The sequence below is a fragment of the Pinus tabuliformis genome, chromosome Q (assembly GCF_031772625.1).
Source record: "Pinus tabuliformis cultivar Carrire ecotype Pingquan chromosome Q, CPIR1, whole genome shotgun sequence".
Classification (NCBI taxonomy): Eukaryota; Viridiplantae; Streptophyta; class Pinopsida; order Pinales; family Pinaceae; genus Pinus; species Pinus tabuliformis.
The window spans coordinates 985,828,266-985,846,141 of NC_142296.1; the positions used below are offsets into that span (position 1 = coordinate 985,828,266).

General features: G+C 33.1%; 3 protein-coding genes across 3 annotated transcripts; 1 reads left to right on the top strand and 2 right to left on the bottom strand.

The window, feature by feature from the left end:
- The first annotated feature begins 634 nt into the window (after window positions 1-634).
- LOC149222783 (lysM domain receptor-like kinase 3) lies at window positions 635-1,255 on the top strand. Its single transcript, XM_089387676.1, has one exon. The coding sequence runs from the start codon at window positions 635-637 to the stop codon at window positions 1,253-1,255; it is 621 nt and encodes a 206-aa protein (XP_089243802.1).
- A 4,287-nt stretch (window positions 1,256-5,542) lies between these two features.
- Window positions 5,543-6,163, bottom strand: LOC149222784 (lysM domain receptor-like kinase 3). The gene has a single exon (XM_089387677.1). The coding sequence runs from the start codon at window positions 6,161-6,163 to the stop codon at window positions 5,543-5,545; it is 621 nt and encodes a 206-aa protein (XP_089243803.1).
- Window positions 6,164-8,201: 2,038 nt separating this feature from the next.
- LOC149222785 (uncharacterized) lies at window positions 8,202-10,451 on the bottom strand. The gene is made up of 2 exons (XM_089383161.1): window positions 9,924-10,451; window positions 8,202-9,668 (listed from the first exon to the last, which is right to left on the bottom strand). Exons 1-2 carry the CDS (start codon window positions 10,236-10,238, stop codon window positions 9,216-9,218), a joined length of 768 nt encoding a protein of 255 aa, XP_089239287.1. The 5' UTR covers window positions 10,239-10,451; the 3' UTR covers window positions 8,202-9,215.
- Window positions 10,452-17,876: the final 7,425 nt, after the last annotated feature.

Sequence of the window (17,876 nt, forward strand, 5' to 3'; positions counted from 1 at the left end):
CAATCATTTAATTAATATTTATAATTATTACTAACCATTTAATTTATATAGCTACTTTATTCTTAATCTAATATTACTAGCTAAATATAAATTCAACTTCTACCAACATAAATTAAAAATTTAAAACAAAATAACTTCAACTCACTCTAAACTGCTAGCAACCCTACTATAAACATTGACTAATTTAGCATTGTTTCAATCCCGAAGTAAAACCAATTTCGCATTTTGATCTATTTAGAAACTAAATTGATTCAACTATTACGGCAAACATCCACAACCAAATAAATTTGGAGTAGTCTAACAAGGCGGAGGAATTGTCTGGTTTCCGTCACCGCTCGGAAAAAAGTCCGGCTCTGGCTGCCGGCAATTCCTTCGCTCTCCGCCACCCTCCGCGACCTCCGCCCAGCTTCGCCACCCTAAGCATTAAAGTCGACGTCTGACAGGAATCAGTGGAGGTAGGATTTGCAGAATCTGAATAAAGATGCCGGAGAGCGCCCGCTTCTGGAGGTCACGCGACCCTCACAAAGCTCGATATCGCCAAAGGAAAGGAGAAGGCTGCTGAGGTTCCTGCAAATCGATTCACTCAAAAAATCACTACGCAAGTCCTCCATTCCTGCATTTCCCGCAAAGAGTTATGCACCACGACACCAATATCAAGTACGTCCATAATTACATAAAGTCTAGCAGCATTCTCGTCATGGAGCCTAGTTACAGAGCGCGAATCTGCCATTTGGGCGCCTCTTATCTTGCTGGGGTATATGACACAGAAGGGGTCAGGGTTTTGCCTCAACGTTCCAGCGTGAAGATAACCGGAACACAGGGCTACATGGCATCGAAATACATCAACAGTGGCATCGTGTCACAGAAAGCGGATGTGTTTGCCTTGGGTGTTGTGTTGCTGGAGCTCCTGTCTGGGCACGAACCGATAAGGTATGTGGCGAATGAGGGCGGTCGCGGTATTAGGAGAATAGGGCTTATACAGAGCCTAAATATTGTTATTTCAGAGGCCGACGATAATTTTGCAGGGAGGCTGAGGAGATGGATGGATCCTCGACTCAGGGGCTCCTTGCCTGTAGATTGCGGAGAGAGGGTAGCGAGGCTTGTTACTTCCTATGTGGATCTGGACCCCGGAAAGAGACCTGATACAAGTTATGTTGCAGGGGAGCTGTCCAGAGTGTTTATCATGTCCGAACAATGGTTTGAGCGAATGAATGCCAATAAAACATGTGTTAGTGGCACCTTCGAGGCCAGATAGAGTCATCTGCGTTTCATAAATATTCTAGAGTAAACAGGTTTAGATTATATTGGTGTGTATTGCTTTGAACATTGTTGTACTGCGAAAGGGAGAGAAAAAACCATGGTGGTTTGGATTATATTGGTTTGTATTGCTTTGAACATTGTTGTACAACAAAAGGGAGAGAAAAAACCATGGGATATAATGATCCGAAGACTTCCAGTAAATATGGTTTGGATGGGTCATTTCGATGGATTATAAGCAGGATATTCAAGTGTTTCAGATATTTTATGAGCACCACTTTGAAGCCTGGCCAGAGCTTAAACCTGTTGAGATGAGATCTACCAAAGAAATGTTTAAGTGCAAGTTTTTCTTTAATTTGTTTTGGACCTATGAGGCAAATTGTATTCTTGGTCAAGAAAGTAATAAACTTCAAAATACAAACAATACTTTGTTTGATCTTTGGATGTGTATTTTCTGATGCATGTATTTATATTATTCGCTTCAGTTGAATTCCTGGAGTTTTAGCTTTCCAGGTTTAAAAGCAGTGTTCATGCATATGTGCCTTTGTGTTGATACTGCCATGGATTTTGCATCTTTTCAGTAGGAAATTGAGAACGGTTTGCATATTTTTTATTAATTGAATCTCTCTTTAATATAGCTTTTCTTATTTTTATTAATTGAATCTCTATGTAATATATAGCGACTTTCTATTGAATCTCTCTTTAATATAGCTTTTCTTATTTTTATTAATTGAATCTCTATGTAATATATAATGACTTTCTTATGAAAGTGGAAAACGAAGATTCCCATTTAAAGAGAGCCGTGCTTGGATGGGAAAACTCTGGCAATGATGTCTCAAATATTTTGTGTAAATATAAGAGAATATATTCCAAAACGCTGGGATTGCTTGGATTCATGGCAAGCAATATCATTAAACACTGATTAATCACGTTAAATCTGACGGATGGATGTTTGAAAAGAATGACAGTATTTTCCAGGACAACAGGAGAATCTTTTTTTTCAAAGTTTTTAAATTTGAAAAATTATCGTCTTTTTCTTGATTTTATACTACATACATATAATGTGATGATTTGATTCTGGTTATGTTGATATATTTTTAGCAGCTAATTGATTCTAGTTATGTCGGTATATTTCTAGCAGCTACGTTGCCTTAGCCTGGATGGCTAGGGCTAGATCTAATGTCTAATTGGGATGTTTTTATAAGGTTTGATTAGTTTATAATTTGGATGTTTTTATACGGTTTGATTGGGTTTAATAAGTAAGAGTATATGTTTTCTCTTACTAAGTCAGAGTTTAGGTTCTAGTTTAGAGATTTAGGTTCAAAATTAGAGTTGTGTTTTCTCTTACCACGTCAGATGTTCAAGTTTAAAACTAGAAAGGTAAAGTATCTATGTCTTTTAAGAATGTTTTTGTATAGATAAAATTATGTTTTTGACATAATAGATATAATATGCCAACTTAGCATTTCAACAATTACACACATTTATCACAATATATCTATCACAATTAAATGGTGAAATAGAACATGTGAACTCCATATTGAACATCAACTAATTAGACATATCCATTGCACTTATCTCTATCACAATTTAATGGTACAAAACACTTTTGCTATCACATTTAGAGGGTAGAAAACACCTTTATACACAAAATAAAGTTGATATATCACTTAATATGGATATTGTTTATTTAATTATTTGTAATCGGTATTGAAATATATTTATTTATAATATTTATTTATTGTTTGTTTATTTATTTGTAATCGGTATTGAAATATATGTTTCTGTTTTTAAAAGCATTATATGACAATTCTATAAATGGAATTACACACATTTTTTTAATTGTGAGTGTTTTTTTCCCATTATATAAACATTACTTGTCAATTTTATATTGATTATGAAAGGGATTATATATCTCACATTTCATTATTATGAAAGGTTTTAGATATATTTCTCACAATAAAGGGTAGAAAGAGTATAAAATTATTATGTTATTGAGACCCCAACATAAATCCATCTTAATTCCAGAATACAAACTTATATATATACTAAGACATATTCATTCTAAATATCTCAACATGTGACTGTGTTTTTGAGTACAAAATATGAGGAAATGTTCTCAAATTTAATTCCTCTTTACACTCCATATAATAAATTGAATTGTATCTACTTATTATTCTTATTATTAATTTTACTTTTAATCATTACTTTATTATTATTATTTAATGATACGCTACAACATCTCTTTGTGTGGTTGCTATATCTACCTCATATTGCATTATAGAGTTGTTCTTACAATAATGATGAAATTAAAAATACATTAATTTATAATTAATATATAAATTTTTAATATAAATCATTGGGCTAAGAGTAGATCTATATCCTGAGTGAATGTTGACAACCAAGTATGGTAAATGTAGGGGAAGTATGGTAAATGTAGGGGAGATATAGAGGAAAATTTAATGAATAAAGTGTTAAACATAAAGTTAATTAAATAATAATAATAATAATAACATAACAAAATAATAATAATAATAAAACATATTTTTAACTAAATAATAATAATAATAAAATATAATATAAATTAGATTAAAAATTAAAAAAATAAATAAAGAGTAATTGAGTTGTTTCAAGGGGGCAACTCAATTTGTGATCGAATTAATGTGAAATCTGTAAAAACTAAGAGATCCAAGGTTCAAATCCCCAGTTGTGACCCGGTTTACGGAAAGGAGGACAGGTCATAGACCCCAGAGGTTTAGTTGTGACCCAGTTTACGGAGAGGAAAACAGGTGGTAGACCCCAGAGGTTTACTAGTAGTTACGTGTTAGGCAAGCAGATCCAAGGTTCAAATGCCTTTGTTTGTGAACCAATTTACAAAGGAGGACAGGTCCTAGACCACCAAAGGTTTATTGATAGCTATGTGTCAAGCGAGTTGAGATACCAAAAAAATGAATAATATGATTGAATTCAATTTGTTATATTGTAATTTTGTTTTTATTAATAAAATTATAAATAATTAAAAAAAATCATAGTTACATATCACATTAAAATAAATTTTTGTAACTACTAACTTTATGTTTAAAATTTAATTAAAAACCATACAAAAACTTTCTTTCCCATCAATTAAAACATTATTTATATAATAAACATCATCACATTATATGTATGTAGTATAAAATCAAGAAAAAGATGATAATTTTTCAAATTTAAAAACTTTGAAGAAAAGATTCTCCCGTTGTCCTGGAAAATACTGTCATTCTTTTCAAACATCCATCCGCTGGATTTAACGTGATTAATCAGTATTTAATGATATTGCTTGCCATGAATCCAAGCAATCCCAACGTTTTGGAATATATTCTCTTATATTTACGCAAAATATTTGAGACATCATTGCCATAGTTTTCCCATCCAAGCACGGCTCTCTTTAAATGGGAATCTTAGTTTTCCACTTTCATAAGAAAGTGGCTATATATTACATACAGATTCAATTAATAAAAATAAGAAAAGTTATATTAAAGAGAGATTCAATTAATAAAAATAAGAAAAGCTATATTAAAGAGAGATTCAATAGAAAGTGGCTATATATTACATAGAGATTCAATTAATAAAAATAAGAAAAGCTATATTAAAGAGAGATTTAATTAATAAAAAATTGCAAACCGTTCTCAATTTCCTACTGAAAAAATGCAAAATCCATGGCAATATCAACACAAAGGCACATCTGCATGAACACTTCTTTTAAACCTGGAAAGCTAAAACTCCAGGAATTCAACTGAAGCGAATAAATATAAATACATGCATCAGAAAATACACATCCAAAGATTGTATTGTCTGTATTTTGAAGTTTATTACTTTCAAGAATACAATTTGCCTCATAGGTCCAAAAAAAAATTGAAGGGGGCATGAGAATCATATATTCCAGAACAAATTAAAGAAAAACTTACACTTAAACATTTCTTTGGTAGATCTCATCTCAAAAGGTTTAAGCTCTGGCCAGGCTTAAAAGTGGTGCTCATAAAAGATCTGAAACCTTTGAATATCCTGCTTATAATCCATCGAAATGACCCATCCAAACCATATTCACAGGAAGTCTTCGGATCATTATATCCCATGGTTTTTTCTCTCCCTTTTACTGTACAGCAATGTTCAAAGCAATACAAACCAATATAATCCAACCCACCATGGTTTTTTCTCTCCCTTTTGCAGTACAACAATGTTCAAAGCAATACACCCCAATATAATCCAAACCCGTTTACTCTGGAATATTTATGAAACACAAATGACTCTATCTGGCCTCGAAGGTGCCACTGACACATGTTTTATTGGCATTCATTCGCTCAGACCATTGTTCGGACATGATAAACACTCTGGACAGCTCCCCTGCAACATATCTTGTATCAGGCCTCTTTCCGGGGTCCGGATCCACACAGGAAGCAGCGAGCCTCCCTACCCTCGCTGCGGAATCTACAGGAAAGGAGCCCCTGAGCCGAGGATCCATCCATCTCCTCAGCCTCCCTGCAAAATTATCGCCGGCCTCTGAAATAACAATATTCAGGCTCTGTATAAGCCCTATTCTCCTAATACCGCGACCGCCCTCATCCGCCACATACCTTATCGGTTCGTGCCCAGACAGGAGCTCCAGCAACACAACACCCAAGGCAAACACATCCGCTTTCTGTGACACGATGCCGCTGTTGATGTATTCCGGCGCCATGTAGCCCTGTGTTCCGGTTATCTTCATGCTGGAACGTTGAGGCAAAACCCCGACCCCTTCTGTGTCATATACCCCGGCGAGATAAGAGGCGCTCGAATGGCAGATCCGCGCTCTGTAGACAGACTCCGTGACGAGAATGCTGCTCGACTTTATGTAATTATGGACGTACTTGATATTGGTGTCATGGTGCATAACTCTCTGCGGGAAATGCAGGCATGGAGGATCTTGCGTAGTGATTTTCTGAGTGAATCGATTTGCAGGAACCTCAGCAGCCTTCTCCTTTCCTCTGGCGATATCGAGCTTTGCGAGGGTCGCGTGACCTCTAGAAGCGGGCGCTATCCGGCAGCTTTATTCAGATTCTGCAAATCCTGCCTCCACCGATTCTTGTCAGACGTCGGGTGGCGGAGGTCGCGGAGGGCGGAGAAATTGCCGGTGGCCGGAGCCGGACGTTTTTCCGGGCGGCGATGGAAACCGGACAATTCCTCCGCCTGGTTAGAAGCACACCAACCCCTCGCATTTTTAATATCTAATACGGTCAACAGCAATGCAAACATTTTCTGGGATTCAGAATCCATCTGTGGTGTGTATCATGCCCTATTTGTCTTCTTTTAGCTTAAATTTATTCGGAGTGAAGGTGATTCCAAATCACGAAGTAGCAGAGCAGGACTGATAGCTATCATAAATTGCCATGCAAGCCAAAATTTCGTCAGTTTATATAGCAGGGAAACTCTGCTGTTTATTGCTGAATGCAGTTCCTGCTAATCAATTCAACTGGAATAAGTTAATATGAAGAATTTTACGAAGAGATTGAAGAAAGCTGGATCTGAGCAGTAGCAAGGAATGACTCAAGTTGTGGTTAGCTCTTGGCTATCTCTTTGTTCCATGGGGTTATAATCGATAACTTTGAACGAGTTAAGAAAAATATAATATTATATTGTTTGTAAGTTTCACAGGGTTAATGAAACTCTAATATTCTAATGTAATGTATTCTCAGTGTTACATTTCCTGAAGGAAAGTTTCCAGTTATAGGCCAAATCTTATATTCCAAGAAAATGAAAATGTTTAAAGAGTTTTGTAATGTAATGATTAAAAATAATGTGTTGGATGGTAAAGATAAAAATCTCTGGTATTTTAATCTTGCAATTTTCAATTTATTTTTTTTAGACTCAGAGGAACCAGCCTGCCTAAAGGTATATTAAGCCTGCTACTGGGTTCATCTGGGTAAAAATAAATAAATAAAATCTATTTTCCCTGCCCTATCATCAGTAACATCAGTAACCAACCATAGTAATTGATTTACACTAATGGAACTAACCTTTTGCTCAGTTTCAGACTAGCAACTAGTGCCTATGAATTCCACTAATGGAACTAACCTTTTGCTCAGTTTCAGACTAGCAACTAGTACCTATGAATTCCACTAATGGAACTAACCTTTTGCTCAGTTTCAGACTAGCAACCAGTACAAGCCTTCTATTACATGTGATTAAAAATCAATTGATTATGTTTGAAACAAACATCCTAGAAGCCAACCATCCCACATTTAATTTCAAGTTACATTAGTTGAAACTTGGAGCTTTGAAAGTAATATAGTCCATACGCGCCTTTATAACAAGAACCTGGTTGAAGATCAACCAGACAACTGAAAAATCTTTCCGCGTACCATCTGCTAAATTCCAAAAAACTCCTCTACCTTCTGAAATTTCATTCAATTCCAATATGTATAGGTCAGCTCTAGCTTCATGCGATAGCTCAGCTCTAGCTTCATGCCATAGGTGTCTCATTGAAGATGTATTAATCTAATTCAGGCAGAATCAGCCTGAATATGAACTTGAAAGATCAATGCTATAATATGAATCTCCTATTATCATCTGTATCAATATTGCTGAATATATTGCTCTCAACATATCTAAACAGTAGATGAAATAATAGCAATATTACTTTGAAGTTTTGTTAATCTACATAGAGGATTATGGCCAACCTCTTGCTGGGGTACATTTCATGTCCATGACTAATCAATTATTCTCATTAATATTCAAGTAGCCTAGAGTTTTGATAGTAGTAGCCCAGAGGTGCCTTTATCATAAGAACCAGGTCAAACAGGAAACTGAAACGTTTTTCAGCATTCCATTTCCTAAATTCCAAATAACTCCCCTATGTTTTAAATCTCATTCAATTCCAAATGTGTGTAGCTCATTCATGCGATATGTGACTCATTCAAGAAATATTTATCTAACACAACCACAATCAGCCAAGCTTGAAAGATCAATGCCACAATATGAATCTCTTTTAATTATCATCTGCATCCTTATTGCTGAATATATTGCTCTCAACATATCTAAACAGGAGATGTAATAACAGCAATATTACTCAGAAGTTTATTCATTCTACATAGAGGGTTACGGCATTATTACTCGGAGGTTTATTCATACTACACAGAGGATTATGGCCAGCCTCATGCTTGGGTACATTTTCATGTGCATGACTATTGAATTATTGTCATTAATGTTCAACCAACGAAATGGATGTGACAGAGGAGAGAACTCTACACATTATTCCTCCCTGTTTTGCCTCAGGGCACAATCTAAATCCAAAATCATATTCGGCAATGTTCCGTAAAACCCACACCGTATAGCCACACTGCATTTTCACATCTTCATAATATCCTTGGAGATCAAAAACCAGCCAACGTTTCACTTGTTTGAACACATAATTTTCAGGTTCATCCAAACTATTCTGAAAAATATTCTAAATTTGGATTATATTGATTAATCCTTAGCAAATATTCTGAAATCTACTAATGAACAGGATAATAACAGCATTGAATAAGTAGGCCATTGGCATATTTATTTAGATAAAAAACAGCTCAAGTGGCACAAGATGGGCTTTTGAACACGGATTAAATAATGGGTTTATTCTATTTCTTTGGGTAGAGTTGCACCTAAATTCCCACCATTACACAGTTAGCGAGAATTAACACAGGAAGCCAATCAAAATACCAATTTGAATGAATCAGTATTATGAATTAATTAATGAAACGAAAAAGGAATTACGTCTGTTTACTACAGTAGACCAGGCTAAGACTCAATGTATAGTGTACTTGTTTTCATTAGGGTTTCACAATTTGGAATTTCCCCATGTAAATGATGTAAGACCTTAGCTATGATTACAATGATAATTGATATATGCACTAGACAACTGTAGTGAATGTCTCAATGAATGGAAAAATAATCGGTATTGAGAAATCTTATGGTGCAGACGAGAGAAGCCAAGATTCTTGGAAATGGATATGGAGAGTTGGACCAAAGCACTTTGCTCTTGTCAAACAGAAACTGGTGCAATATCCAATGGTTGAAACAATCTGCGTTGTCTTCAAAATATAACAAGCACTCACTCCAACACTTCTACCTTGAATGACCAAACCCCAAACAGCTGTGCGGCCCTGCTGATCTGAACTCTGCCTTCCATTCCCATTGCAGAGCACATGTTCTTCACTTTCAGGAGAGATATCTTGATCCAATTTTTGTACAAGAATAACTGCATCAGGAGATATATCTCTCAGAGAATTTCTGGTCTTAGCCCAACTGTCTACCTTTCCAAACATATCCGCATAATCCCTTTGTTTCTTCAAACTTGCTGAAGGAGAATTTCTGTCAAATACATAGTGCAGAAAGGGGGCTTCCTGAATATGCTTGACAATCTGCTCGACCAGGCAATGTAACATGGAGCAGAAGTCAGAATTTCACCAGGGGGGCGGCTATATACAAAAAGATGATATTCCTAACTTCTGCCAGACAATATGAAAACCAATTAATCAAATTTCATCAGATTCTATCCACAATTAAAGTCACATCAAGACAATTGCATCATAAACGACAAACCCATCAATAATATTGCATTAGATTCTTCCAAAACGTAAAAACTACTATATTTTTATTCATGGTTACTAGCCTACCTCCACTACAGAATCTCTCATCCATTCTTCGAGCTTCTCAGATGTAACTGGCGGACAAATTTTCATTTCCTCGGCACAACTTAGCTCATCTATACCGATGGGCAATAAGCTCATTTTGTTGTTTTCCTTGTTCCCTGTTTGAAAACTGGTTGCATTGCTGGTCAAGACATAGGGTTTGGCGTTTGAAATACTATTCTTACATGAAATTGCAGAGATGGGCACGCTTTGTTTTCCATTAGAAGACAATCTCGCAGGCTTAACCACAGAATTCTCAAGAAAAACAAAGACTCCGCTTTGCAGTGCCTTGGTAACCATTGGAACTCTGGCAAGCGTTAATTACTAGGATTGGATTTGCAGGTCAGGAAACGTTTTCTGGCAACCCCCAAGGTCATACGGATGGATTGCAGATAATCTAAATTGGCCAAACTTATCACTAAAATAGAACAATACCAAAATAGTGGATGTTGAATTTGGCCTCCCTGTCGAGGACGTTCCACCCAAAAGCTTTCAAACACCAATTCTTTCCAAAGCGAGAGCGGAAGCAGGAAACGCTGGCATATAAATAGGATGAAACAAAGGGAATTTTAGAATCTTAGGTTTCTAAACAAAGAGAATTGTTTAAATCTTTAAATTTGGAATTTTAAGAGAGTTTTTAGAATCTTTAAATTCGGAATTGTTAGAATCTCTAAATTTGTAGAGAATTTTTAGAATATTTGTTAGAATTTGTTTAATGTTATAATGTGTGGAACTCAGTCAGAATCGTATTGAGAAGCTGTGGTTTTCTCGGGTCCAGGCCGCAGGATTATTTAATCTGGAAAACGTCAAACGCAAATATACAGGTATGCGTAAAGGATATTTATACAGATCTGATTGGTTTGAAGCCCTTGTATTCTAATCTCACTTTCCCATCAGCGTTTTGGAAATCAGGATGCTCTCCCAAATTAATATACTTCTCGTGGCATGTGCGAATTAGAAGAGGAAACAAACTTTCACATGTTCTTCCAATACAAATCTATTATGCAAATATGGCACGAATTGGCAATTTTATATGGTTTCCCTCTTGTCTCTCATGCTTTTACACATGCTGCATTTGATTGGTGAAGCAGGCAAAGAGATTCATGGAGATCGTTCATTATTATCGTTCTATGGTGTGCTTGGAGGTGGAGGAACAACATTATTTTCAAAGAAGCAAAGGAGCCTTTCAAGGATATATTACAACACATAATTCTCATCTAGGACTCTGTCCCGAAAAAGTTGCCCAAATTGAACGCTGTTAATAGAAATGGACAAGTAGTTTCTCTTTTCAGGTCCCCGAGGGCCTTTTTTGATGGCGCCGCTCAGCAAAACTCTTGCGGCTGTGGGGTTTTCATAATTATGGACGAGAATCTCCAATATAGTCTTTCTTGGAATGCAGGTAACGGCACAAACAGCGTGGCAGAGGCGAAGGCCCTTGCGGGTCTTCTCGCCTTTTGTATTTTTTTTGACATTCATTCCATCTCTATTTATGGGGACTCCAAAACCATGATCGATCATGTCAATGGTAAAAGCTTCATCAGGTGCCCTCACCTGGTAGACTGGATGGACAGGATCATGTTTTTTTGGGGACTTATGAGAGGGTGTTCCATTCAGCACATCTTCAGAGCTCAGAACCAGCAAGCGGACTGCCTGTCAAAGGAGGGTCTTCAACTAGATACAGGTCCCTGGTCCATGAAGGTAATATCTGGCGAAGAGTCCTTTATCATTCAGGGTTTTGCTATCCCTGGCTTTTAATCTCTTGCTTATGTCCTTCAGGGCTGTTTTTATTTACCTTTTTGGTTTTCAAGCATTTGTATGGTATGAATGACTATATCTATCTCTGATCTTGTTCCTAGTTATGCTCGAGGTGTCTAATATATTTGTATTTGTGTATGTTTTTGAACTCCAGAATCTTTTTCAGAGAATCTCTTTCTCTAGTTTTGTGTCATCTGTTTTTAACTTCCTCAATTAACATGTAAATGTACTACCTGGAACAGTTACATAGACTCAATATAATACAATTTCGCTTTTTCTTTCTGAAAAAACTTCAAATTTAATCAGGCGCCTTCTTTTTCAAGAAGATGAATCTATCTATACACTTTAAACGACTTAATTCAAGGAGAAATTGATGTATTGTATTGAAAAAGTGTTATTTACACGTCTCAGTTGTGTATGGTTAAATGATTTGATTACGTGTCTTACAAATGATGACGTAGAGGCATTCTCCTATTAAAATATGCGTCTTGTGACATGTGCGAAATGCATTGCATTACCTATTATTAAATACATTGCATTTAATGTAGACAGTGACGATATGTCTTCAACATTAAATGTGAGTCAATAATTGTGGCTCCGACCAAAGGAATGTAATCATCGGGATCGTGTTATACAATGAACAAAAACAATTATTCATATTAAATTTAAGATATTTGTGATTTATAATGTAAATAGATATTTTTCCATTGTGATTTATAATGTAAATAAATATTTTTGGAATAATTACATCATTAAGATTTGATTTATCTTTTTAATTATATTAGTTAATTATAAATGTAAATTAAATTTTAATGATGTGATTATTCCAAAAAACATTTATCTAAATTATTCATATTTTTAAATAATAACAAAAATAGTTGTCGTTGTAAATTGACAAAAAGTTATTTATTCTCAAAATTTTAAGATATTGGGAGCTTTAGAGGTTTGTCATGGCTCTGAATCCATTTCCACCATCAAAAACATGATTCAAACACTACTTCTACAAGATTTCTTGAAATTTTTTTGGTCGGATTTCGGTCACTTTTGACAGTTCGGGCAATTCTTCCACCTACGCCATTTTTAATTTAAAAAAATTAATTTGATGAGACTAGTTTTGAATCTATTTTTAAAAAGTTGACCCAATATTTTAATGTGTAATAGGTTTTATTTTGGAATCTTTCTTAACAAGAGTTGTGTGGTGGTGATATGCCACTGCTTCTTTTTTGTATAGGTGAATTGTGTGCATATTATTTTGTACATATAGTTTTGAGCATAAAACAACGATAAAATACCGATTAGGATGCACTTCAATATTTTATCGAAGACACACAAATAAATATAGGAGAAGATTTGGGATAACACTTGCTAGCAAGGATGGAATTAGACAATCAAACTGCCCATCACAAAGTATTTTACTAAACACAATAATTTTTTTCCCATGCCCATTAACATTCTTTGTTCAAATGATGAAGACAAACAAATTGCATAAATTTGAAGGGAGTTTTAGATTTGAAATTCCTACGAATATTAGTGGTGAAACTTCATATTCCCACGGCAATGGTCACAAAGCCCTGCAAGGTTGAGCCCCAGTAAGGAAGTTTGGGGGCCTCGACGCAAACGGGATCCCTTGGCACACAGATTACTATCCTGAATTTAATGAACTAGTTAAAACCGCATAGCTCTCTATAAAGAGGAATGGTAATATTCTTACGATGACAAATATTTCGAAGAAATTAAAATGACTCAAAAGCAGGGTCGGGAAAGAGATAAGAAGAAAGCGCTATCCAAAGAAGTCAATGATTTATTGGTGGAGATGGTGCACATTCAGAAGGATATGGAGATGGGCATCCCTACTAACTCCGTGTGGGCATCCCTGAAATACCTGGAACAACGACGAAGACAAATATTTCAGATACAAGAAATTACATAGAGATTAACAACGACGAAGGCAAATACTTCAGATACAAGAAATTACATGGAGATTAAAAAGCAGAGCGTTATGACTCAACATAGTTACCTATCAAACGAGAAAATTACTTAATACCATTTTTTATAAGGTAGCAAAAAAAAACACTCGATTTTGAAAAGTGGTTATTCATAATAACCTTTATATTTTTTAGCATATTTTTGGCACTTTAAATTTTCTTAAGTAACATTTTTTTAAATGTTACTGATTTTCATACTAATTTTGAAAAATATTGATACAAAATCAACCCAGTTTTTTAGAGGGTTTATTTTTGACACTTTAAATTTTTTGATGTATCAGGGACATTTGTTTTAAAATGTTAGGAATTTTCATTTTTTTTACACTTTAAATTTTCTATATATTAAGTGTGGATAATTTTTTTAAAATGTTGATTTTCATGTTGGTAATAAAACATAAAAATAAAAATAAATAAAAAACATGACAAAAAAAACACAAAAAATTGTTAAAAAAAAACAAAATTTACTTGTAAAAAAAAAAAAAAAAAAACCAAAAAAAGAAAAATAAATAAATAAATAAATATTAAAAAAAGACATAATTTAAAAGGAAAAAACAAAAAAAAATAAAAATAAAAAATAATTACAATTAAAAAATAGAAATAAAATAAATAAATATAAAAAAAATAAAAATAAAAATAATCGAAAAAAATCATTTTAAAATAATTATAAAACAACATTTAAAAAGTTATAATTATAATTATTTATATATATAGATATGACATTGACCAACCGTGCAAGCTTGACCCTAGGGGGGCTCGGCCCTGGGGCAGGGAGCTGCGACAGAGCCTCCACAACCAGTGGATTTTATATATATATATATATATATATATATATGAGGCATCAACCGATCGTGCAAGCTCAACCCTAGGGGCGCTCGACCCTGGGGCAGGGACCTGCGGTGGAGCCCCCACAACCAGTGGATTTTTAATATATATATATATATATATATAAATAATTTTTTAAATGTTTTAATTTTATTTTTAATTGTTTTTTTCATTATTTTAAATTGATTTTTTTAATTATTTTATTTCGATTATTTTATTTTTTATTTTTAATTTATTTTTTTATATTTGTTTATATTTATTTATTTTTTTGTAATTTTATTATTATTATTATTATTATTTTTATTAGTTTTTTTTAATTAAAAAATGTTTTTGATGTTTTTTTCTTTCCTTTAAATTAAATATATTTTTTATTTTTTATTTTTTTCTCCATTTTTTATTTTTATTTTTTGTTTACATTTTTTTTACAATTAATATTTTTTTTTTTTTTTTAATTTATTTTTTAACAAATTTTATGGAATTTATTTATTTGATTTTTTTAAAATTTATTCTTTGATGTTTTTTTTATAAGTTTAATTTTTTAACATTTTTTTTCCTTATTTATTTCTTTTAAAGTTTTTTATTTTAATGGTTTTTATTGTGTTTTTCTTATATTTTTTAAATTTATTTTAATGTTTTTTTATTTTTGTTTTAACAATGAATTACAAAAATAATTTATGTTATATTCAGTCTACCAAAGTTGATGTTTTGATTAAAAGTATAAAAAATATTAAAAATAATGTTGAATTTTTAAGTTATACAGTGATATTGCCATTATATTATTTATTGATATCATTTGTTCTTATTTTGATTAAAAGTAAAAATATATAAGAAATTAATGTTCAATTTTTAAAATATACAGTGATATTGTTATGATATTATTTATTGTTATCATTTGTTCATATTTTGATTAAAAATTAAAAAAATAAAAATAGAAATTTATTTCAAATTTTAAATTATATAGTGATATTGCCATAATATTATTTATTGTTATCATCTGTTCATATTTTGATTAAAACAAAAAAATATTAGAAATTAATGTTCAATTTTTAAATTATACAATGATATTGCCATGAATTTATTTATTGTTATCATTATGTATAAGATACGTTTAAAAATGTTGAAAATTTAATTCATAAATCGCTCCGATCGGTGAAAGATCCCGTTGACCCTAAGGACATGAAGGGTGTCTACTTGATCCCTTGTTCGTGTGGGACCCCCTATATCGGGGAAACAGGGTGCTCCATCTATCAGAGGATCAGCGAACATGCAGTTGACCTAAGACATGGGAGAACCAAGTCTTCAGTGTTAGCAGAGCATGCGGAGAAGACCAAGCATCAGGTTTGTATAGAGGAGGCCAAGGTTATTGTCAAAGTTGCTCAATTCCATTATCGTAAATTGAAGGAAGCTATTGAAATTGAAAGAAGGCCTAACAATCTCAATAGAAATGATGGTTGGAAGATCAGTAGCTGTTGGATCCCTGCCCTTTCTTCCTAGTCTTTCTTTTCCTTCCCCCCTTTTTTCCTTTTCGAGCTTTCGTTGTTCCCCTTGGAGCCTTGTCTTTTCCTTCCTCCTAGGGTTTCCCCTTCTTGCTTTGTGGTTTTCTTTTGGTCCTTTTCCTGACCTGCTCCTTCTTTTTAATGTGTCGCTCTTTCTTTTTATTTTTCCCTGATAGATATTAATAGTTAAAATCTTTACTAATATTCTTTATTTTATTAAATAACCCCCTGGCATTTTTATTTTTTTAGGTATATATATATATATATATATATATATATAATTAATAGTTATATTTATATATTTTTTTTATTATTTTTTTTCTTTCATTATTTATTATTTTTATTATTATTTATTTTATTTTTTTCATCTAGCTTTAAACTTAGCCTCCTATTTAATAAAAATAAAAATTTTATAATTTTAATAGTTATATACTAATATTTATAATTTCTATGTATCTATTAAATAGTTAATACTTTTAACCATTTATTAAACTACCAATTTAATTAAATTTACTTTATACATTTAATTTATATATAGTTTACGTTTAATTTATAACTGGTTTGTTTGACCTTGGTCCCTAGTCAAATTTAGACGTTACCCTAGTTAGCCGTTGGAGGCTCTGCTCAAGGTATTTAACTGGCAAAGATAGATCTGATTTCTCAACTTGTCCTGACGATGAACCACACTGGTTGGTTCGAAACACGTCGACAATGATTTTCTGAATGTGATTTACGCCGAAATTTCTTCTTATAATTGTTATGGATCACAGAAGCCTCAATTCAACCATTTAATGCCTTATTGAAAGAGGACACTTCCTTTTGATGATTGATTTTTAGGTTTTTGTTGTAATAATATAAGTTGTCTTAGGCTAAGATTTCAAAAGAGCTATACTTTTAGCCTTTAAAATAAAAATTACTCTTGGAATAATGAATCTTTCATTTACTTGTTCATTTTTAAAAATTATTTAGTCATATAATTTGTCAATAATTTCATGGTTCAAATATGTTAAAAACTTAAGGTTTTCAATTCCATGGTTGAAAACTTGTCAAAATATTAAGGTTTTTCTGAGTTATGATATTTAATCTTTAATGCTATGGTTGAAAACAATTACAATTTTAGGGTTTTTTAGAGTCAAGATGTTTTATCTTTAACAAGATGGATGAAAATTGTTGGAATTATAAGCCTTTGAGACATGATATTTTATCTTTAACATCATGTCTGAAAATTGTTGGAATTTTACGGTTTTTCAAAGTCTTAATATTTTATCTTTAATTACGTTACTAGAAGGAAGGTTTGAGAGAGGTAGAATATATTCATTTAGAGAAATAGCCATTAAGTTCATTGTTTGACTACCAAGTAAGGAGGTGGCAATGGGGAAATATGACCATAGTGTTGAAGTTTTAAAGGAGGAATGAGAGAGGAATGATTGATTATATAATAAAATATATGAAATACTTAGTCTTAGTTTATTATGTTTTTTTGATATATTTTTTTATTTTGTTTTAATAAAAAGGTCTTGAAGCATAAATATTTTTTTCAGTGGAAGAATAATTGGTTTGGAGGACCAACATACCATTGTTTAGTGAGGCATCATGGAGCATTCAATGCTTCCTGGTTGTAGGAATGACCAACTTCCTATGAAATTTATGGAACTAGTTTGATCAATAGCATTGAGCAATGTTTCCACTTCCTCAGTTTGATCCTTTGCCAGGGTAATTCATTGACCCTAGATTGTTAAGACATTTCATCTTGCAAGTCCTATGTCCTGCCTTTGTGGAGCTCCAATAATTGGATTTGCTTTAGGAAAAGAGGATCAGGGGGAGGTGGGGTAGGAAAATAGAACAACCTAGATTAAGGTACCCATCAGAAGCAGGGGCAG

Bases quoted from the DNA above. Each gene is read 5' to 3' on its own strand.
- LOC149222783 (XM_089387676.1), top strand. From the start codon at position 635: ATGCACCACGACACCAATATCAAGTACGTCCATAATTACATAAAGTCT.
- LOC149222784 (XM_089387677.1), bottom strand. From the start codon at position 6,163: ATGCACCATGACACCAATATCAAGTACGTCCATAATTACATAAAGTCG.
- LOC149222785 (XM_089383161.1), bottom strand. From the start codon at position 10,238: ATGGTTACCAAGGCACTGCAAAGCGGAGTCTTTGTTTTTCTTGAGAAT. The intron at 9,669-9,923 runs GTAGGCTAGTAA...CTGGTCGAGCAG, and splicing joins TGAGAGATTCTGTAGTGGAG to ATTGTCAAGCATATTCAGGA.